The sequence below is a fragment of the Teleopsis dalmanni genome, chromosome 1 (genome assembly GCF_002237135.1).
Source record: "Teleopsis dalmanni isolate 2A chromosome 1, ASM223713v2, whole genome shotgun sequence".
NCBI lineage: Eukaryota > Metazoa > Arthropoda > Insecta > Diptera > Diopsidae > Teleopsis > Teleopsis dalmanni.
Window position 1 is genome coordinate 11005947 of NC_051846.1, and position 25459 is coordinate 11031405.

The 25459-nt window shown below is 33.5% G+C and overlaps 1 protein-coding gene across 1 annotated transcript; it reads left to right on the forward strand.

The window, feature by feature from the left end:
* Positions 1 to 12690: 12690 nt before the first annotated feature.
* On the forward strand, positions 12691 to 22179 carry LOC119677251 (protein bric-a-brac 1-like). The gene is made up of 2 exons (XM_038088527.1): positions 12691 to 15069; positions 22009 to 22179. The coding sequence occupies exons 1-2, from the start codon at positions 13213 to 13215 to the stop codon at positions 22177 to 22179; spliced, it is 2028 nt and encodes a 675-aa protein (XP_037944455.1). The 5' UTR covers positions 12691 to 13212.
* Positions 22180 to 25459: the final 3280 nt, after the last annotated feature.

Genomic DNA, 25459 nt, shown 5'->3' on the forward strand with positions numbered 1-25459 from the left:
ATAAACTATGAATTCTGCTTTCGTAAATTTGGAAGCAATAAAATATTATATCATTAGTCTGAAACCTGAAAAATTGATGGAAGTTAAAGTGGGTTCTGTTGTAGTTTATATATACTTCGATGTTACTTTAAATACATAATATATATTTTTACATGCACTAATTTTAGTTTGACAGTGTAAAATAGGTATGTTTACATTATAATGTAAAATATGTAGTGATAAGGTATCTTCCTCTTTGCTTGATAAAACGGCAGTAAGTGTATAAACACCTTGCAGATTAGTGTCTGTGACTAGTTAGCTGATTCACTGAAGCAAGAACTCCGTTGAGTTATGATAATGAATTTTTCAAGTGATTTTACAGAATTATAGTTTGAAACTCAGAATATCTTCCTAAGAGAATATATATTGCATCTCTTTACTAGGAGTGCAGCTCTAGATTGGTATGAGCATCCATGGAATCAAACAACTGCAGCGCTCTGTTTTTATTGTGTTTTTGCACACTCTGGACTCTCAAGTCTTTATGTATAACTGTATTTCTGATATACCATTGAGATTTTAGCATTCGTCTCAATATAATATTCTGATAATATCACTTATAACAAAAATAATGACAGTAGCAGTATTAAGGTCCTAACTGTAATAATTTATCATAAATTTTAGGGAGTGAACGAGTATCAGATACTTATTCAACCAAAACTTCAAACAAAAAGTAAATCTGATATAATTACTTTGTTCCTTTATCTACTAATTAACGTCCACCTTAAAAGATTCAATTCGTTTTAAAGGTTTTTCTGATGGAAAAAAACTACTTCACTTTCAATTCTGCTAGACGCATCCATTCATTAGTAATAGTAATAGTAATGCAGTAATCTATTGACAAGAAACCGAATCTGTGTGAGTATCGCCTGAAACTTAGTTAATGAGCCAAAAAACGCGGCTGCGGCACCAAATTCGATTGGCGAGGTTGCCTAAAAAGATACCGCACTGTCATTTCAATGAAAGCCAAGTGAAATTTCGCGATTACGTCCTGAGCAGCAATGACAGGCATTGAAGTGCAAGACTTTAGCACAAACAAAACCAATAGCGAAATCAAGCAACCGATACGGACATAAAAGCTAATGTCTGCAACTCTAAACTCGCACACAATCGCACATTATACTTACATATATATAGTAAGTATAGTATGTATGATTGCATTTGCGATGCTGGTACGAGGTGTTCAGTCGTATAAATTTGTGATTTGCCTTTCCAGCAAAATCCACTTGGACTAAAACTTTGTCTATAGTCGCCGCAAGGGGCGTCAAGTCTTTGGGTTTGAGTTCAATTGCTCTGCTGCATATGGCACTTGTATGCAAATCGTAGCTTAAACCAGCAATGGACTACAACAAAATCAAACGAGTTAGCCTGTTAGGCTATACGGAACCCTTCCCTCCGTCAACTTGACTTAACAACGAAAACATAAAGCTTTAGTTGCTGACAAACACATACGCAGCATTAAACCAAACGCGAAATTCTTATGAGCTACGAGCTACAACAGCAACAGCAGCAATAGCAGCAGCAATAATAACAACAACAAAACCATTGCTAGCATTAGAAAGCAACATAAGGGAGCAGTGGAGAGTAGAATATGTCCTGTACGACATGCATACATGAAGACCAGCATCAGTTACAGCAGTGCGGCAACGATGCCGAAACTTAAATGTTTGCAACATCCAGCAGTTCAGAAATCAGCATGCCTTACATACCATCCCCTACTCTTCAGCATTTCTCTCCATAGCCTACGCCAATGCCAATGCCATTTGTACAGTTTCGCGTTTAATGTTTCGCGCCACGTTAGCTGTCCATCACGAGGCTCTCTAAGCTTGATGACTGAAGCTAAAAACCTTAAAGCAAAAATTTACCGCCCGAGACATAAAAAATGCTGCTTGCACTTTCCCCCACCGAAACCGCCGTATCGACATCCTGCATCCTGCACACATACTCCAAACTGAATGCTCCCTCACTGCAACAATGTGGCACAAAATCCTTTAACAACTCCAAAGTCGCAATCGCCGTAACCAGCATCGTTAGCATCACACGTTTGCATTTCGAATACTGCAGGCAGAAGGCAGAAGGCAGCAGGCAGCAGGCGCCCGGTCGACCCGTCACACCGTGCGCCTGTCAGTTCGTCAGCGTCTCATCAACAATTCAGAAGGGGGCCTTTTTTGCATTCACAAAACAACGCGTTATTGTGCGTTATTGGTTGGGCCGTTCTAGCTCTAAACTTTGTTGCGCGCCATCAACTTAAACCCCAAACTATATTATACGCCAGACCATGGATCACTCTACTCACTTGTGAACTGCGAATAGAAGTTTGTATCCTTTAGTACGTATATGTATTGCAGATAGATTTTGCAGCTGCAGTATTCACCGATGAAGCAGCATCGGGCACACATTTGTGTTGTTGTGATTGTTGTTGTTGTTGCTTATTTTTAGCAAACATTCACTGCCTGCCGCGTTGCAGTCTTCCACTTCTTCTTCTTGTCTTTGTTATATTATTTTGCGTATTCCAGTGCAGATACCGGGTATGCGCCCTCAAAAGTGGGGGAGTTTTTGAAGTAGATTTAAATCGCATATCTGCAGCGTCTCTTATATTAAAGGCTCTCATCTCCATTCTATGTCCGCATGTTCGCATGTGTATTTGCTGTGCTGCTAATACGCCGTTTGGTCACCTTCATCCACTTCAAACCACACAATCATATGTATGTTTCGATTTGCATACACTTCACCTCTGCCACTGCCACTCCCGTTGCTGATGCTGATGCTGATGCTCTTCGTGCCACTGCCATTGGCATAGTCCTGCATGCGTTTTTGCTCCCCAAGTACGTGGCTGCTTTTCTCGTCATCAGCACCAGTGCCATTACCATCGAAATTGTGGTCGTTGGTCATCAGTTTTTCGTCTCATCGTCATCGTCACCCGCTAATACATAAATTTTCGTACATAATACGCGCCTAGCGCCGTTTGAATTTCTGAAAATTTTGTTTCTATTTTTGTCAGCAAACGACAAAAATTTTTTCTCCTGAAATACGAGAATATCCGTTAAGTTGCATAGGCTTTGGAAGTCGCAAGAGAACAGTGGAACACAAAATTCAAATTTTTGAATACCTTTAAAAATGATAATCAATATATAGAAATGGAAAAGTGAAAGAGATGTCTATTGAAATAAAATGATATAGATATGAAAGAATATCCTTAAATAAGACTAACCATTGAAGAAATGTGGAGGACTAAATTAAGAGCCTGAAGGTATGAAGCTAAAGTTACAAAAAGAAAGAAAGAAAACTCAGATAAAGGCTCAACACCACGGTGCTCTTCATATATTCACATGATATGCCATAACTCTTTTCGGTAAACACAATTTATTTAACTTCTGCCTATATTTATCAGCAATGAGCTTGAATCTAACATATATTTCCGTCTGTAGTAGAGATTTCTGATTCCAATTTCTTTAGCTATCTTCCTTATGGCAGTTCTTTTATTAGCAAGCACACTCTGTTTAGTTTGTACCATTGAAGAGCTCGGATCTCGCGTCAATTCAAATTTCTGTTCGACCTTTTTAAAAATAGTTATTCTATATACTATATTCTATACATATACACTTACTAATTAGAAAATCAATATTTCCTTTCGGAATTTAGTTTTCATTTTAATAAATACAGAGTTGTATTTTAAGTAGTGAAATATCGTACATTTGCCCCCATTTTATACATTTTTACTTAAGTTAGGTATAACTACCATGTATAATTTGTTAGATATACATTTATATCCCCCACATGGGTAACATTCCATCCAGAACACATGCAAAAAAATTTGAATTGATTCAAGTTAATTCATGTCAGTTCATGTTGCTGTTGACTATCCCCGACACACTAAGTTGATACACTAGCCCAATGTATTAACACATATAGTAAAATTTCATTATCTCTTCTGTTTTTTAAAAACTATTTTAGTTCTTTATTGACATAGAGGAGAGAATTTCCATTGACACTATATCCAGATGACATAATTTTAAAATTGTAAGAGCAGTACAGTATAGCAGATATCATGAGCTCTATTTTTCTTGCCCGATATCATAGATTCGATTTAATACTTTATGATGGGCGTTCCATATTAGATAGAGGCCCATTATTACTTCTTTCAATACACGAACCTTACTTTTTCTGTATAATTAATCAATAGAACTTTATCTCTCACCATCTTTAATGGTGAATGAGATATACACCACTATTACTATTATTATTATTATTATTAATTATTTCTTAAAAATAATGTTAAATTTATTTATAATTAATATTTTACAATATTTTAAAATAATTCTAAATTAAAACAAAACAAATAAAAAAGTTTAAATTATTTGGTTTTATGCCTTTTTATTATTATTAAGTGAGTGATCTATGAAAACTATCGTGCTATAATCCAAGGGTCTCATATGTTAACTCGAAACTACTAAAGTTATTTATACCCCAATTTAAGTCTAGAAACTCACCAGATTAAATTACAGATATATAGTATAAAGTTATTGTAGCTGTTACTGTGCAATTGGAGGGCAGGAGCAGATAAACCTGTGACCTGAAAACTAGTTGGATATTTTACTATTAAAATTGATTAAATAAATTTTTGACTTCCGTTTTGATGAAAGAAATTAAATTCTTAATATAAACTATTGTTTTCAATAAGGAGGTATTATGCACAGTAGTAAATTAGAACACTATTATTTATAAATTAATTAAATGTTTTGGCTGGCCATACAGCTGTTGCGAATATTGCCAAATATCCATCATCAGTGATCTTGGAACTATTTCTTATATTTAATTATTCATATAAAAATGTTTGAGACCACAAGTACCAAAGGTTGAACTCGTGTCCTGCCATGAGTATTCACAATATAAATTAGAAATGATATATTGAATTCGGATCCATGCACTTCGCTTCATACCGTTATTAATTTTGATTTATCTGAATCAGAGAAACGCTTTTAATACATATATACACATATATAATATATATAATATATAATACATAATATAATATATAATAATATATATAATATATAATAATATATAATATATATGTTATAGCCCAATGTTCTCCTGGGAACGCAATGGAATGAAGAAAAATAAGAAGAAGATATATACAATATATAATATATATTATAGTATTACTATACATTATAATTAATTATATTTCATTTTTCATTGAAATAATTTAAATTTTATTTAATTAAAAATTAATATAGAATTTGGTTCCTTAGTTCTTCACACAATATTCGAATTATATTCTAAAAAATTTTTAATAGTATTCAAATAAAATTCTAATAAAATATACAGATTTTAATTCCTTAAAAAAAACACATTTAAAAGTAAATATTTTTGAGTAGTCAAATTAGTCGAATTAAAGCTTACTTTATTAAGGTCCTGCAATATGTAACCATTCGCAGACTACCAAACCTCCAAATGAATCCAAAATGGTCTCCTGTGTCTCCTGTGCATTGTACAACTTCGTACATAAAAGAACCAAAAAAGCCAAACGAACCAAAAGAACCTAAAAGTTCAATTTTAATATTTTTGAAGGCAAATAGCGTATATCATAGTTGCAAACAGTATGTAAACTTACTCCCCGCACCTCGCCCGGCCAATCTGCAACACCAATCAACATACTCCATTTCATGCTGATCCCTTGCATAGCTAAATATTTCGCGACTTTTGTTGTTGATTGCTCCAAGTGGCCAGTTAACTCCGCAGCTACACCCAACAAAAAAAACATTCTTATAAATGAAAACAAACGAAAATGAAGGAAAAAAAGAAGTCTAAAAAAACAACAACAAAACAATAACAAAAACTGTTAGTTTTGTTTTTGTTTTGTAAGTTTTTGCAAGTTGTCGCGTTGTTGTTACTCTTGTAAAAGCTATGAAATGAAATCTTTACATACGCCGCCGCTGCCACCGCCGTCGCCGTCGCCGCCGCTGTTTCAGCAGCATACCAATGTGATAACTACACACACACACATACGCATACACCGACTTACATACAGCAAACACATGTGACTACATGCAAAGCTTTGGCTACAACAGAATTGGGTTTCTATATGTCGCGTCGTTTGCTTCACTTTTTATGCAGCAAACATTCATAAAAGGCTTAGAGACAATTTTCTATATGCTTCGCATCGTCGCGTTCCTAAGTCTGCTGCCATGTTTGGCTTGTCAGAAGTTGTGTGGGTGCGGGGTACGGGGGCCGGGGGTGGCTCAGCTCATATGTTTTTGCTTGCATTGATTTTCATCGATGAAAGTCTCTGTATGCACTTCTCCAATGCATCTGCCACTTACCCCCAGCTCTTACGTTAATGCTTTGCTTTGACTAACGTTGTTTCTGTTGCTGGTCCTGCTGCTGCTGCTGCAACTCCAGCTGTTGTTGTTGTTGTTGTAGTTGTTGTTGCTATTGCTGTTGTGTCAATTTCATTTGCAATATCAAAGGAAGCTGGAGGTGATGTGTGTAAATTAAAGAGTTCAATTTTTAATGTTTACATATTTAGTTATCACATTTATAAGTATTTTATTAAAGCAATCGCATGTCTGATTAGAGGGTTTCTCTGTATATATGCCCTTCTTGTTACTATAGATTTTTATTGGTATTAAAAGGACATATTATTGATTCTGTAGCTTCTTCTTGAAAAAAAATTAAAAAGGATTCATTATAAAATTTTTTAAAATCGCATTTTTCGTGTAAGAAGAAAGAATTTCAGTATTTTAATATATTTTTAATAATATACAAAAAAAATTCATTAAAAATTTCTTAAAATCACGTTTTTTATATTAGAAGAAGCATATAATTAATTACTTAGCTTTTTTTAACAAGAAATAAAAAAATATCATTGAAAAATTTTCTTAAATTGCGTTTCTGGTATAAGAAGTAAAAATTTTATATATTTGTAATAATAAACAAAAAATAATTTATATCTTAAAATTACATTTTTGCTATTAGAAAAATCACATAACATAACATACAAAAAAAAATTATTAAAAATTTTTTTAAATTACATTTTTGCATTTAAAAAAAGCATATGGTCAATTTCTTAGCTTTTTCTGACAAGTAATAAAAAAAATAATTAAAAATAATTTTAATTTTAGCTCTTCTGGCAATTAAAAAAAAAAAGCATTAAAAAATGTCTTAAAATTGCATTTTTGGCATAAGACAAAAAAATTTGGAATTTTTATATACATATTTAATAATACATAATTTCATTTTTTTTAAATTTCTTGAAATGTTTTTAGTATCTTTTTTGACCAAATAAAAAAAAAATGTTATTGCTAAATTTCTTTAAATTGCATTCAATGCAATAGAATCGGTTGAAGATTATTTTTTTATTATACAGGGTTGGTTATATTAGGTAAACTTTCTAGTGGACTTATTTAACAAAAACAAACGCTTTTTATCAAAACGATATTATTAGTCATTTTCAGCTTCCTTGTCAAAGTTGCAGCTCTGTAAGAAGGATCCACTAATATGGACCTGTAATTACAGTGACAGAAATAAGAAGTTACCTATAGGTTTTTTAAATAGTGTTAGTTAAAATTGTAAGAAAATTCGATACAATCTTCATGGAGATGAAGGAATTTATGCAACATTTATAACGAAAAATGTTTTTGAAGAAGTCTTTACTTCTAAATAGTTTTTAATGTACTTAAGAGGAAAGAAGTACTTTAAATTGTTGTATATCAATAAAGGCCGATTCTGCGAAAATCAGCCTTCGTATTAACATCGCAAAGACTAAATCTATGCATTTGAAGATGTTGGAGGATTTGAGTATCTTGGAAACACACTAACATCTGAAGGTGGAACAGATGCAATAAATAAAAGAATAACGAAGGCTAGTGGTACCTTGTCCGCTCTTTAGTGGGTATGGTCAAATAAAACAATAAAACAAGAAACCAAAATTCAAATATTTAAATCCTGCGTCAAGTCAGTGCTAGTCTCCGGCAGCAAAACCCGGCGCTTAAAACAAGAAGCGATTCGAAAACTACAAACGTTTACAATACGATAACTAACGCTCGTTTGTGGCAAATATTTAAATAAATCGCTATTGAGGAAGAAATAGTGCGGAAGAATACAAATGGGTTGAACATACCCTTCGGAAGACTAAGTTTTTAATATACCCATAGTTAATGTAATGTTAGAACACGCCAATAATAATAATAACAATAAAGATGAAGTAATAATTTAAATAAAAAATAATTTTTGGAGCATATCTTACAACTGAAATTTGTTTTATGTTTTATGATGATTTTAGATTTGATTTACTAATTCATTACTATTTAAAAAAAAAAAATTTGGAAATAAAAATTACTAATTTTGTTATACTAAAGTAGAAAAAATGTATTTCATTATAGCAATTTCATTTTCTATTTTATTCTATTTTTTTATATATATTAATTGTCGCGTATTTATTACATTTATATTCATATATAATATATAGTAGATACTTTCATTAACCTCTTAATTAACTATTAACTAGAAAAATTAATTATATTTCAATAAAACTATTTAAATATTTATATATAAATTAAGTTTTTATTTATATATAAATTAAGGAACACCTATTTTTACTTCAACGAGTAACAACAGTGCACGAGTCGTATGAGTTATATTTCAGATGACAACCAATAATAGTAAAACATGCCAGCACATATGCCCAATATAAAAACAACAACTACAACTACAACAAAAGCTAAACTCAACTCAAAATAAAAGTAATTTGTACCTCATAAAAAACATAAAAGAACCACAAACAAAAACAAAAACTACCAAGTTCAATTGTTTTAAAACGATATGCGACGGCATATGTGCAACTAAACACGTAAGCACAAAAACAACAACATGAAAAATGGAATAAATTTTATTACATGCCACCAGATTTACTATAATAAATATGTAACAAAGGAAATAAACACCAACAACAACAAATTATATTAGTAATGCAAATTTCATTCACTAAGCAATAACAATAACAATAAGAGCACAAACATTTAATTTATATGAGTTAAAGCAGTTGGTCCATATATGTGATAAACATATGCGATCTCATTTACTCTTTTTTAATTTAACAGAATAAAATATATTGTTTTTGTGTTTTGTATTTTATGTTTTGTTGTATTGTTTAATATAATATAAAACATATTTTAAATAAAAGGTAAATGTGTATTTGTGAGCACACATATAATGTACAACAAAAAAAACAATAAAATAAAGTAGAATTATATTCAAAGTGAATATATACAAAAACAAAATACATGCTTTGCAAAAATTTTTGCACAACACGCAAACACACACATATGTACGTAAATAAGCATACATTATGAGTATGTGTGTATAAGAATTTAGTTGTGGCTGCTCGGGTAGGGGCCGGACTAACTAATATAAAGGTGGCAAAAATGAAACGAAAAATTAATATGGCGAAAATTGCTTATACTGCATGCAGTTAGCTCGCAATGCACAAGGTACTTGCTTTGAAGACAACGTTGCGCTCATATATGAAATTAGCGCAAAAAAATGGCTAAAAATATACACGCTCTTTAGAAACAAAATTTCGACAAAACATTTTGTCATTGACAAGTGAGTCGTTTGAAGTACACACACAAACACACATTCATAAAATGCACATCTAAACCAAAATCAACAAAACTAAAATTATTTGCTGCTAAGAAAAACAAAATCATATTCATTAAAAGGCGAATTCATTCTTCAACGCTGTTTGTGAGAAATGTAATTTATTTGTAGGCGAATTCGTATGGCATGTGTTTGCCCGATTCGTTTCTCAAAGCGTTCCGTTGTGGGGTTTGTTTACAACTTGCTTGAAAAATGCTCTAACATGAAGTGTTTCTGCAAGCAAGCACATTCACTCACTCACTCACGTTGACTGTGAGACAAAAAAGAGAACAGAAACTTAAGTTGTATTTGCCTGCTTGCTGTGTACGGAGTGTGTAATGTGGCTTTATACTGTATGTGTTTGCGGCAGCAGCAGCGCTACTTCAATTGTTAAGGCAGCATTGTACAATAAATTAATATTAAATTGCTAATTAATAATAATATTTTTATAGAAAAGATTTTTAACAAAGTTCGAATAAGAGAGTGTTGAAATAAAAATATTGAGATATTAGTAGAGAAGTTAGGATATTAAATATAGAATGATTTTTCGTCAACGTGTTCGTTAGGAAGTAAACATAAGTTAAGTTATAGAAATTAATTTTGATTCAATAAATAAAAATATATATATATATTTAGTAATTGATTTATTTAAATTTTCATTAATATGTTAATACATTTTTTTCATTTTATATAAGGGAATTGTTTAAATATACCGGCTATCATGCATTCCATTTTCTTTGAAACCATTTTTGAAAACGGCGGCATTCTTACGCGAGCATATTTAGTCTTTTACTCTTTTTTGTTGCATTCATACACCACACAGAGACTCTTGTCTCACGAGTAGTAAAATTTTGCTCAACGTACTACACAAAACAATAACAATTTTCAATTTTCTCCACGGTTGAGTATTTTTAAAGAAAACTCGCGTTTTACGCGGCGTACAGCGCAGCGTTGTCACACAAAACTTACACAAAATTCAAATGCGAGAGAAAGTCGAAAAACACAAAAACAAAGTCAAATGACACAACGCAATGTGCTTGTGCTGCATGCGAGTATAAACAAAACAAAAGCAAAGTAAGCAAGCAAAATCCAAGCCACAGTATTAGCGACAGCAGCAGCAGCAGCAGAAAGTTTGCGAAAATTAAAGCAGCCAGCATAGAGCAAAGAGAGAGAGAAAGGGTTGTTTCGTGGGTGCTAACGTAGCGAAATGCATAGCGAAAAGCGCACACAGCGCAACAGAGCAACACCAATACATGCAAGACCGGCATAACATGTGTGAAATTCCTTAGCATGCAGTGGCACAAACAGAAAGGAAGATGACTTCGGCATATTTCCGCAAAATTATACAAGGAAAAGAGCGCACGCAATTCAATTGAGCAAATGAGCGTTGCTTTTTTATGCCGCTTATTTTGTTGTTGTTGTTGTTGTTGCTGCTGCTATGGTTGCTGTTGTTGTTATTGTGTAGAACGTAGGGTTTCGTGAAATAGTGCTCCTATTTCTTTTACTTACACGTATTCTTTATAGCGAATTGCACTTGTGCATATAGGCGACTTGTGCAGTCGGCGTAGTCGCAGAGTAATGCATGCATTCGCTGCACTTGTACATGCGTTGCACTTGTCTTCTATATTAGTGTTGCGCTTTGTTGTTGTGTTTTGTTTTGTTTTTGCGCAACAACAGCAACAACTACAAGAACAACTACTCCACTAAATTCTTGCACATGTGATTTTTTTCTTTATAGCAGTTAGTTCCGTTGTTGTTTGTAGGGGAGCAGCAAATAAAGGAAAGCGAATGTTCGTTCCATTGCTAAAATAGCGCCATAGTTAAAGTCGCCGTCATCGACATCGCCATCGCCATTGCCATCGCCATCGGTGCCGTATAGTTATCATAATTGTTGTTGTAATAGTTGTTGTTGCTTTTACTCTTCTTATGTCAGCTACAACAATGTAGATGTCGTAGTCGTTGTCGTTGTCGTTGCCGATGTCGTCGTCTACTACTCGTAGCACAACAAAGTTGCACTAGCGAATCTGAAACGAAAATCGTACACATATGCACAAACATTCTTACTCAAACATACATGAGTTGAGCATGCAAGCACACACACATACACACACACACATTCACATACATATATACATATCGACATGTACACAATTTGGTAAAAACTTATACGTTTATTACGTACATACTTACGTACAATTGATACGTCGTCGTCGTCGTCGTAGTCGTTGTGCAAAACTGCTTTAGTTGTGCTTGGCTTTGGCTTGCTTGCCTTTGCTTGCTTGCCTGCTTGCTTGTTGGCTGACTAAAGCTGCTGTTGCTGGTTTCGTTGCTGTTATTATTGCTCTTGTTGTTGTAGTGATGTTGTTGTTGTTGTGTTGTTGGTTGCTTCAGTTTTTCCGCAGTTAAGTTTTTGTGTTTCAGTGTTTTTCCGTATCAAAATGTGCAAAACGATTTCAGTCTAATTCAGACGGTCGTGCTGAGAAGACTTTTGTTCAAAACGAAAATCGAAAATACCGAGATTGCGAGATTGCGAAATTGCGAACTTGCGAAGTTGCGAAACTGCGAAAACTGTTCACCAAAACTAAATCAGACACGTTAATTGCAATTACGACGACAACGTAAAATACGTAAAATACGTAAATACGCACGCAAACCTTTTTGGTTACTGTTATTCCAATTATTCTACGTTACGTACAAGCGCCACTGTTATTTAGAGTATTTGTTTATATTTATGAATTTTTGGGGGGATAACTAACACAACAACAACAACTACAATAACAAAAAAAACAAAAACAACACTAATAATAACGCGGCAAAGTAAACAGACCAACCAACAATAGACGAAAGTATTGGCTGTGATACGAGATATGACGAGCAGCACCAACAACGCAAGCAACAACAATCGCAACACCGTTAGATCGCGCTTTAGAAAGTGCACGTAAAGAATAAAAACAAAAAAAAATAGCAGAACAGCAACTACAACAACAAAAACAACAACAATAGGAACTTTTTGAAAAGAGCGCGTAGCATGCGTTACGTTTTTCGTATTGCGAGTGGCAAATTTTGAATTTTGTTTTATAGTTTGCGGTGTATTTCCGGTTGACGTTGTCGCTGTCGCTGTCGTTGTCGTTGTCGTAGTCGTTTTATGTTAATAAAATTATTGCTGTTAATGCATTGGTAGTTGTGGTGGTAAGACTATTGGTGCTGTGTTGGGGTGTGTGTGTGTTGAATTAGTACTTTACGCACACGTGTGTGTAGAGTTAATCTTTGTTGTGAGTGCGTGTGTGTGAGAGATGGTAGCTGCATTGAAAACGGCAAGCAATAAAAATAATTAGTAAATGCAATGAAATTAAAAACAAATTATCATTATAATATGTAAAATTATAGTTAACCTACAGCCCCGTGAAATCCGCCTGCAAACTAATTTTATATTATGCATATTTAAAACACAAAAAAAATCTTAACAATAAACCGTAAATTACACATAAAATAGTTAATAAAAACTTATCAACCTTACAATAATATTGACCTAAAATGGCCTCAAACTCACCACCAAACACTTCACCACAAGCAATTGCCGGACATGCAGCTGACAGCTCTTCACCATTTCGTAAATTATTTGAGTCCACCACTGTAGTGACTAAACAAGAGCGGGAATCATCACCACAGCCTGCACATTCGTTACATTCACCAACGAATACGTCAACAGTATTACCGAGCATAATGGCTTCATTTACAACGCCTGAATGTCAACTTAACACGCCGCCACCTATTGCAAGTACGACTGATCAACGTGGAGAGGTGAGCCCTTCACGCAACTCACCCTGTACAGCTACGACACCCACACCAGTTGTGGCAACAAACAATAGTAGAGCAAATACGCCCATATGCGAACTTGGTTCACCCACACATTCTGTGCCCTCCTCTACCGGTTCGGTTTCAATTGCGCCACAACAATTCTGCTTACGTTGGAATAACTACCAAAGTAATCTTACTAGCGTTTTTGATCAGTTGCTACAAAGCGAATCCTTCGTAGATGTCACACTGGCCTGCGACGGTCGTTCCATTAAAGCGCATAAAATGGTGCTTTCGGCTTGTTCACCATACTTTCAAACTTTACTCACAGACACGCCCTGCCAACATCCTATAGTGATAATGCGTGATGTTAGTTGGACAGATTTGAAAGCGATCGTAGAATTTATGTACAAAGGTGAGATCAATGTGAGTCAGGAACAAATTGGACCTCTATTACGCATTGCGGAAATGTTGAAAGTACGTGGTTTGGCAGATGTGCGCGGTGGTAATAATTATGATTCCTCAGAAACTGATAAAGAGCTCAATAGTACCGATATACAGTTACAGCAACAGAAGTGTACTCCCAACAAAACAATTTCCTCGCCACAAGGCACAACCTCAACACCATCTCCAAAACAAGTACAGTCACGTTTACAAACTGCAGAACAACACGATTCGGATGCCTATCTCGACTTCGTTGAACCTGAGAAGAAAATGCGCCTAACACAAAGTGACTGGGAGCTTGGCAGTAGCAGTAATAATAATACCACTGGTGCTGACAAAAATCTGGAAATGCGTCTTTCACCACTACATCAAGCTGCGCAGGCTGCAGCACGTAACATACGCAAACGTCGCTGGCCATCTGTAGATACGCTATTTAATCCGCCCACAAGTCCACTTAGTAGTCTAATTGCTGCAGAACGAGCTGAGATAGAGCGACATCGAGAGCGTGAACGGGAGCGGGAACGTGAACGTGAGCGACAGCGCTCGTTAATGACACCTCCGACTATACCCACAACAAGTTGTACTGCGGAAGCTACTGCACAGCTGAGTAGTAGCACACGTCTAACACCATCGGTATTGGAAGCAGTTTCACGCCTTGAAATACCATCTCCATCGCCCACTCCTACACCAAATTTGCTAGCCCCGAATCGCACCCCAAGCAGTACACTCACACCAAGCCCTCAATTGTTACAACAACAAGGTCACTCACATCATCATTCCCAAACACATACACATCAGCAACATCATCACTCACATCGTACTTCTCCCGCCTCATCAGCGACATCCACAACACATCCTTCGAGCGTGATCAGTGGTGGACCACTAACTCCTTCATCAGCCACCAGTGCAGTTGGACCTTCGCGTGGTGTTGAGAGCATGCATGCGGACTCGCGCTTTCCTTTGGGACCCGCACAAGCAGCTGCAATGGCCGCTGCAGCCGCTGCTGCACATATGGATCTAAGCACTGCTGCAGCAATGGGTATGGCACACCCACCTCGACCACCACCGCCGCCACCCCATCACTCAACATCCATAGTTGATGATTTGGAAATAAAACCCGGCATAGCTGAAATGATACGTGAAGAAGAGCGGGTAAGTTTTTTCAAACAAACTATTTCATTCATAAATTCTTACTCAATATTGTGTGTGTGACGTCAGTGTTTGTCGCATACCTAAGCTAACCATTAAATTTGTTTCTCTCTTTGTGTATGTGTGTGTATATATTTACACTGTACTGATCGGCATTGTGTGATTATCTGCGCGAAATCGCCATAACCACAAGTGCTACACAAATCTGGCAAGTGTGAACGTCATTTTCATTTCATTCATCTTTTTTTTCTTCTCGTTTGCTTTGATTTTAATCGCTGCCTCAGACCCGCTGTCGGTGTCCCCAACGAGATCGTCATTAATGCTAAGGCGGCGTTGCTATTTGTATTTGTGTTTGTGTGTTTGTGTGTGCGTTGTGCGCTGTGGTGCTTTTTGTTTTGATTCTTGTTTCGCGCGCGTGAGTACGCCACTTTGTAGAGCATGTAACCAAATGGGTAGGTCTCGGCCTTTGACGAGATCATTTGTCTTTGTTGCGGCAGCGTTGAGTGAGCGCGAGCAATGCAGAATTTCCAACTGGCAAAGTGGCAACCACAATTCCACTATACAACAACAACTGTAACAACAACAACAACAACAATATAGCCGATCAAAATAATGTTGCTGATGGCGTCACACAACAAATCGTTATTGTTGTTGCGGTCTTTGTAGTCGCGAGTCTAAATGGGCACATTAAATGCGAATGCTTCATTGTGTATTTTGCCGAATGATTGACATCTCTCACGTGACTCGGCAGTTGTTCAGTTGTTCAGTTGTTCAGCGGTGAAGTGTTTGTTCACCAGCGAATTCGAGTGAAGAAGGAAGGAAGAAATGAATGGAAGTGAATGAATGTGTAAATTTTTACTTATTTTCTTCGGCTGTTGACTTGACAATGAGCACTGACCGCAAGTACAAGTAAAGCGGAAAAAGATAGAAACACCGAGGAGATGTCATAATAATCTTTTTGTTGTCCAAGGTTAAGAAAAACTTTAAAGTTCGATATTTTCAAAATTTGATAAATAATTTCGAATATTAGGAATTTTATATATTTGTAAAAAAATTTTTATTTCTTCAAATAATTTTGCTTGTAAAATTTATTCATACACGGACATTGCATTTTACCGACGGCGAAACAATAAAGCAATGTAAATGCCCACGAAAGCCGTTATTTAGTTTCCAAGCAATGAAGTTGTACTCTTTGGATACCAGTACTTTGATTGATTAAGGGTTCAGCCGTAGAAGTCCTTTCCGAACTCTTTTTTTGTTATCATAAAAATATGTTGTGGTTTTTATTTTTACTTAATTTCTTTATAATTGATAATTAGGTAAGGACCATTTTATGGCAAATGTCCTGGCTGACGTATTTCAACACATACTTTTGATATATAATTATATTTAAAAAAAGTTAGGCTAAAAGCCACACCCTTAAATTCATCATTATTAAATAAAATACTGTCATCAAAATCAAACTTTTATTATTTAAAGTTATTCCGGCAATTTTAGCTAACACTTTCACTTAGACTTTCGTTTATTTTATACTTAAGCTATTTTGAGCACTGCGTGTATGCGTTAGTTAAGTGAAGGGGTTTAGTCAGGTAGTTTATTTGAATAAATATAAATTATCTATGTATAATAACATATACGGCTTTGGATTAGTTGGTTAAGGTGCGCTGATTCTGAGCTTCACATTTGACAGGACCCGAGTTCGATTCCTGGTACTTGCAGTCTCAAAAAGTAATTATTTACGAATAATTAAATACAAGAATTATTTCCAAGATCACTGATGATTAGTATTTGGAAATACTCGAAACATAGTATGGTCAGCCAAAAATTCAATTAATTAAAATAATATAAAAAATAAAATTTTTGTTGTTGTATTTCACTACTGTTCGAAAAAGCCTCTATAGAAATTATTATAAAAAATTATTATGTATTTAGTTATAACTAGTTTTCTTTGTATAGATTATGTAAAATTCACTAGTTCTAAAATTAACAAATTGATAATAGACTTTAATGAACAAAAAGTGCTCAGTAAAAGTGCCCAGATGCACTAACTCGGAAAAGGCTTAATCTAACATATACTTGTTTTCATACACTTGTTCACTAAAACCTATTTCAAATTTACTAATTTACTTTACTAAACGATGTTAAGCAGTTTTTAATAACACTTTTTTCATTATACGGATACTGTGGATAAGTTCTAAAATTGATTATCAGTATTTTTCTAACATTAAAGAGTTCTTTTAAAAAAATTCATTAAATAATAAAGTGCTAGTATGTGTATATTCGGAAGCTGGCGAAAGTTTTATATACATAATATAATTGTTATAAATTTCTATGTAATACAACATAATACAAAATGAAGGAAAATAAAGCTAATACTACTACTATTACTATATTCAAGGAACAATTCAAATAATACAGCCTCTTTTAAACTACCATAATTACCAATCATTTCCTTACCAATCAGTTTTTATCAAATGCTTTTTAGGAATTCATTCAAATTGATCCTACTAAACAGATTCTATTAAGACACGAACTTATATCTTTTCCATAACTTATTAATCACAAGATCAATAAAACCCAATATTTCCTACCGCAAGACCAGGTAATTGATAATTAATACATATTAATTGTAATATTAATAGTTATAATACAAATCATAACAAAAAAATGCAATTATTGTCAATATCATTTGGCTCCGTATCTTTTAGTAAACTTTAGTCTGTATAATAATTGACATCCATTTAGGTTTCTCGAGCATAAATATCATCTAGTCTCTTATGTCCAATTTGATATTTTGGAAATAACTTTATCGTAGTAACTCTTTTTGTTTTCTATTATAATAGAAATATTAAAAAATATCGATTGCATCATGGAAATATTTATTTTTGCTATACGAATCCGGAAATATCTGTAGAACTTCACTTAGTAGTGAAGTAGTGCTAAATTGAAAGACATCTTTCTGTGATTACAGTTAGAACAGGATACAATAATTCATCAATGAACACTGTTTTAAGAACAAATTTTGTTCAATCCTACCAAATGTGATACAACTAATTAAATAATATTTTTTTTATCACCTAAGAGATTCCCAAGTTAATTATTCCATCAATATCTATATTTTAAACATTAATAAAGACTCATATTAAACCATAAACTGTTCGTAAAACCTTGGTTTCAAATCCTAGCATACTTTTCTTAATTACGTGGGAGCCCCCACGTTTCCGAGCCAAAGCAAAGTATTAAGTGAAATAAATTCTTAAAAAAAGCAAGCACTGTTATATACTAATGTGGATATCAGAGTGAGTGTACTGAGATCTATATTATGTGAGTTCAAATTCATCGTCTTTTTTCAATTTTTGCCTCATTACCATTCTCTAACGCTTAACCCAGATATACGATATGTAATAAAATAATATATAGTACATAATATGTAGTAAATAGTAAATAATTTTAAGTCTATTAAAAAGTATATGTAATCACAAAATATAAAACACGATATCTCAAAAATATATCAGGACGAAAAAATGAATTTACGTGCGGTTTTGTTCATGGAAGAAATTTATATTAATACCACCACTAAGACAAACCTATTAGATAACCTAAAGACCTATATATAATTATATTTAATACCATATTAAAATTATACTTGAATCCCACTTTGGCTTAAGGTCATGTGTATTAGACGAAACGCCATTGATTTCATTACAAACCGGCTATTGTCTAGATGGTTTACACTTAGCTCACTGGATATATGAATTTCTTTCTTTACAAAAGGTGGATTGAGGTACAGATGGAGTTTGAATCATAGTGTTTAAGTGTTTAAGATTGAGGTAATTGCATTATTTTATATTGGAAGTATTTGTAGTATCTTATATTTATGTGAGGTATGTTGAAACCTGTTTCGTCATGACAAATGACATTATATAGAAAAAATTTAGTTCTCTAAACGCAATCGGGAATTTGGCACAAGCTACTACAGTAGAGTAAATAACAAACGTTTGACCTTTATATAAGATTTCCACATTAGACCTCATTGTAGACATATTCCCAGACATTTTCCAGAATCAAATTATGTACTTGTAAATTTATTCTGGATAAAAATTCAGAATTTTGTTTAAAGTTAAATGATTTGACATATGTGGCACCAATAGTATATTTATTTCCTTTTTAGTGTGATGGCGATTGATTGACCCTTGTATGAGATATCGATATAATTCCGCAGTGTAGATAAATCGCCGAGTATATTCCGGACTCACATTGTGAAATTCAGTATTGTTTAATCTATATGATAAGATTAATCCACACGAGTACTGATAAATACAGTACTAAATGTCCATAAAGGTCCGAACCATATAGGTACAATCAAAAGGCAGAAAAATGGTTCTTAGCAATATAATATTTAATAATTTATTGCTTAATATTATCTAGATATGTATAATAGAAACTGCTCTACAAACTTGTTTTAATTTTAATACAGTAAGATCAAAACGATGATTTTCTCAAATTCGTATTATTAGATTAATAAAACTTAGTTAGCCTGGAACCCAACGATTTTTGGCGACATTCGCATTACTATAAAAACAAATTGTAGCATTAGAAAATGATTTAAAATACATAGTCAGATAAAGAAAAGCGAAGAGAAATCGATTAATAACTCTTAAAAATATAAGTATTAAAATAAGAAGGATCCTCACCTTTATATTTTTTTTAAAAAACTATCATTATTTCAAATTTGCAGTTTACTTGAAGAAGTAGGCTTAAGGAAATACTTCAGGTCCATAGAGAGGGCATAACATATCTCTAGGTGCAAATTTTCCCAACATAATACAATACTACAATGAGAACTCCATTCCCTCTTGTATGGTTCTTTATAATTTAAGTGGCATGTGTTAGTCTAAGAAGCATTTATATTATATTTCATCTATATGTTTATGACTCATGACGGACTAAATCGTAAAGAATAGTGATAATTTCAAGAGTTTCTTGACTTGGGTCATATATCCGGATAAGGCACCTATGCATAAGTGATATAGGTACAGCTTGTAGTACTTTCAGTAGTAGAAAGAACAATGTAAATGGATTATAGTGCAGCAATCATGCACCAATTTCAAATCAGTATATCAAACGCTTAGATTTAAAGGATTTCCGTAAAATGGGACAGTGATAAATCAACAATATACGTTATAAAACCGGTTTCAACCGCTTTTTTAAACATGTCTTCAGTTTTTCTTAATAATAGGAACTATATATATTCTATCGGTGTTTTGTGTTGCGATCGTGAAAAATAAGAAATTGTACATATGGGACTGTAAAGTAGATATGGGTTCTGCGCTACTTTTTTGCAGTTGCACTGATTCAAATCTGTTTGCGCCATTGCAGATGGCCTTGCACCATCTAGACTATTGTAGATGGACTTATTTCATCTGCACCATTTCAGAGAGAATCACCCCAATGCATAGTGAAAATGACTATTATTATTAAATTCTATATCTATTCTTATTCTTATAATTCTTAATTTTTTTTTAGATAAAATTGATTTAAAATTTAGTTCATATACTATATCATATTTATTTTTTCATAAAATTTTTTCATACACTTAAAATATTAAGTAATTATTTCCGGATTAAAAATATTGTTTGTATTGAATAGTCTCGCAACTTTTGTAAATTATTTAAATTCAATTTAATTCCAAATTTTTTCATAATTTACCAATCATTGATTTGCGTGATAATTAATCATAAAAAAAAAATAATAAAAAATTCAAAACCCTAAGAAACCTTAAAACACTTTCTGCCGACAAAAAACTTAAAATCCTTAATAACATTATAAAAAATATATATATATGAGTCGTAGTATAATTTGGGCAGCAAAAATTATTGATCACATTAACAAAAACTGAGCAGTTCAGTGAACCTGATGCAGCACAAAGACTGCCTAATGATATCCATAAAATGCCATTTACAAATAAAGCGAAGACCGAGACGCAAAAAAATATTTAAATGAAATTTTTATATTTATAAATACTTAAAAAATAACACTCATATAAAAATGCAATTAATCAAAGGAGTCAGATGCTCATAAACGTAAAGAAAAAAGTGCCACAACTGCACAATAATACCGCCGCGCCTGCCGCTCCGACCGCTCACTACGATCGCTTCGATCGCTGCAACCGCTCCAATCTCACAAATTCCATGGCCGATGCACCGCCAACTGACTGACACTTATCTGGTTTTATCTTCTTATAAAAAATGAAATTGATTCTTTTACATTTAAATTGAATGAATGGAACCAGCCGAGGCAACTACACAAAGAATAAACTTCATCTGTCAATATTTGAGTTTTATATGATGCCCAACAAAAAAATAAATTACATAAGAATAAGAACAACAACAACAACACCAACAACAACAACAAGGAGATGAGGCCTAAAAATAAGAAGAAGAAGAAGAAGAAGAAGAGCATAAGATACTTCGGCAGCAGCAGCAGCAGCAGAAGATGCAGAAGATACAATGTCTTCGATGGCATTAGCTGTGCGGGGTATGCTAACGATCCTCAGCGTCACAGAAGCATGTGCCGCCAAATGTATCTGAGACGTTCACATTTTAATAAATAATAAAAATAAAATAAAAATAAAAATAAAAACTAAAAGCAAAAAGAGAAATATTAATAAATGTGTGAATAGAAAACTAAAATAACAAAAAAAAAATTAAAAAAAAAATAATAATAACACAAGAGATGCAAACAATAATAATGCATTTCTGTGTGGAATTTATAAAAACTATTTAAAATTGTATATTATTTAACGAAATAAACAAAAATAAAATAAATTTTAGTGAAATTTTTGAAAGAAGCGCTAACGAGCTCAGCAATATTTTTTTAAGAAAATCACAGGAATTCCTATGATCTCGCGATGATGCTAATGCATTTAAATGCTTTTTAAAGCAGCAACTGCTGTTGATTGCAGCTACAACAACAACAACAACAACAACAGCAGCAGCAGCAATGCTTTGTTTGATTAATGCACTCAGCAAACACAAAGCGTCCATGGATAGATCAATGCTTTTTATGGCAGATCGATCGTTGGAAGAAGATTGGAACAGATGCACGTACTAATGTCAAAGAATGTGTGTTTAGGAATTTTAAATATCACAAATATGCAAAAAAGAATTTTAATTATTTTAATAATAGTTTATAATAAAATCAACAAAAAAAATTATTAGCCATCGTCTCCAAATAATGGAAGTCACTATTAAAGAGCTTTATATTATGGGTATAATAAAATAGAAAAAATCGATTTGAGATTAATATATTTGATAAGTGACCTCTTCTTCTTAGCTTAATCAAACGCGAGTAAATGGTTATCTTTTACGCAATAGCGTCTGTGACAAGTTGGATGATTGACTTTAATAAGAGCTCCATTGAATTCTGATAATAAGTTATTCAGATGATTTTACAGAAGAATATTTTGAAGCTCAGCATATCTTTCTGACGGAATATATATTGCATTTGATTGAAGAGAGTGCAATTCCGATTAGTAATGATTACAGTCCAAGAGATCACCGTTCTCTTTCTTTTTTTTTCCTCTAAGCATTACAGTCTTTCTTAGTACCATTAGTTTTTTGACAATTTATATATGAAAATAGAATAATATAACAAAATAGATTTTATGGAATATTAAAAAAGTATGACGTTCGATATATTAGGTTGACCGACTAATTCAACAAATCATTGAGGGTTTTTCTATAACAAGAAGATTTTACATAGAGAGTATCACTCAATATTCGACATTCTCCATTTCTGATTAACAAAAATCATAATAATGTTGACATACCCAAAAGGAGCATAATATATTGTATAGAGACCAACTCTGAACTCTTAGATTCGTAAGTTCTGAAAAACACCTCACTTCAGAAAAATGGTGCTAGCAATACTCTTATGTTCCACATACCGAATAAGCCCTCACACCTCGGCAAGATGTTACCCCTGGAAATATGGTCCAAGGCATAGATCAATATTTTCACAATCGTTTCGTTTCATTTTTAAAAGTAAAATTCAATGATTCTTCAAGCACTTACACCTTGTTTGGTGTTTTGGCCTGCTACGTCGTTCCATCTTTTGTACGAACAGCGTTTTGCTACATTTACCAATCGGTGCCAATGAAAGTGATTGTTCTGTCACTTACTTTCTGAGCTAGCCACATCGATTGATTGCTTCTATGTTTTGCTCCGATGGAATTATAAAGCTATATTTTTTTTTAAAAATATACCAAAAAACGGATAATACTTTTTATATCATCCAATATTTCTTGTTTTTTCCAAACTTAAAAAACTTTTCCATTTAGGTAACTTACGATTCTTTAGCATTATTCCGTGATGTAAAAATATGTTCTTATTGGGTAGCCATCAATTTTTTTATAATTTCTATTTATTATTATTTGAATCCCTTTATATAGCTATGTTCTACAATTAAAAATCTTCTTAGTACTCATATAAAAAGAATATTTCTCCTAGAAATGACCACCTCTTATTGATAGGGATAGTTGTTAGGCTTATTTCTCCTAGAAATGACCACTTGTAATCGCCAGGGATATTTCTCTTAGAAATTACCACCTCTCATTGCCAGGGGTAGTTGTAAGGCATATTTCTCCTGGAAATGACCATCTGTCATTGCCAGGGATACTCCTCTTGTAAATAACCACCTGTTATTGTCAGTGATATTTCTCTTATAATTGATTGCCTGTCTATACTAGGGATATATCTCCTTGAAATGACCACCTATCATCGCCAGGGATATTCCTCTTGTAAATGACCACCTATCATTGTCAGTGATATTTCTCTTATATTTGATCACTTGTCAATACTAGGGATATATCATTATGAAATGACCACCTATTATTGCCAGAAATATTTCTCCTACAAATCATCAACTGTCAATGTCAGCTTAAGAGTTTTTTTAATGATATATGTACTCATCCTTATTAAGATTTTCAACAATCTTGTCATTAATTTTACTTCGTTTGAATTCAAAGCACCTCTATGCATTTCAACTTTTACTAAGTTCTTTTTATGAAAATTAGATCCTTTATTTGTAAACAATGCCAACTCCTCTTTGTGAATGTAAATGAGCGCAATTCTGCCATCCTTACCATAATTTGATATGTACTATTTTCTTCCTAATAATTTCTATAATTTCTATAATTAAGCACCAAATATTTGTTTAAATATGCATAGAACATGAAAGAAAATCTATTACAAATTTTCACACGAATTACATCACCTAAAAGGAGCAGGAATTCTGTTTCGAGGAAGAAAAAAAAATTAATAAAAACATCATAAGTACAACTTCACTACGATGTTAAAAACTTAAGTCCTTTGAAAGTGCACAAAACGTTTAGCAAATACAAAAAAATTACTACGACGAAATAAAAATAAAAGTTAAAAAGAAAAGTTGGATTGAGAAGAATATCAGTGGAATCCTTAAAATACTCATTCCTGTCATTTAACGCACAATAATGAACCAAGAACCACCACAAGTGCGCACATATAAAGAACAATCAACAGCAGCAACAACAACAATCATATGAACATCCTTGCAATCTAAATCTCAATCCCACCACCATCGTCACCATCATCACCATCACCATCACCAACACCAACATCGTCATCACCACCAGTACCAGCAGCAGCAGCAGCAACGGCAGCAGCAGTAGTAGTGGCAGCAATATCAGTACCAACCAACATTGCTATCATCATCCACCAACATCAACATCAACACAAACGGCAACAGCAATGGCAACAGCAATGACAACGACGACGACAACGGCTGCCACACTCAATTCAAAAGAAGAAGGAAGCCAACAATCCACTTAACCCAAACGATGACAAAAGTCATTACACTCTCGTCACTTTGGCTTCTTTGGTCTTTGGATTTGACTTTGGTGTCGCTATTGACGGTATTTTATACTCTGCCGCTACCGCTATCGCTGCCTTCTTCTTCTTCTACTGCTACTTCGACTACTTGACGTTCATCTTCAGCTGCGTCTAAATCTATTGTCCCTGTTGCTGTTTTCAGGATTTACTCGCTTGTGAGATGCTCGCCTGGTGTCAGTGTAAATTGGTATAAAATGTACGAACAAAGGCACTACACACTCACACACATTTTTATTAACCCACAAGCACAGTTTGTAACAGCATCTGCAGCTGAGCGAGTATCTGTACGGGCATCTTTACGTGTATCTGAACAACAAAGTAGAAAAGTAGCTAGAATTGTTTTCTTTTCTTTTTTATTTGTTGTTTGTTGTTGTTGTAGTTGTTGTTGGTTTCTTTTTTTTGTTTTTTTTTCTGAAATTTAATAAATAAAATAAATAATCAAATATATTTTATCTCCGTCTATA

Bases quoted from the DNA above. Each gene is read 5' to 3' on its own strand.
- LOC119677251 (XM_038088527.1), top strand. From the start codon at position 13,213: ATGGCCTCAAACTCACCACCAAACACTTCACCACAAGCAATTGCCGGA. The intron at 15,070-22,008 runs GTAAGTTTTTTC...TGCTTTTTAAAG, and splicing joins TGATACGTGAAGAAGAGCGG to CAGCAACTGCTGTTGATTGC.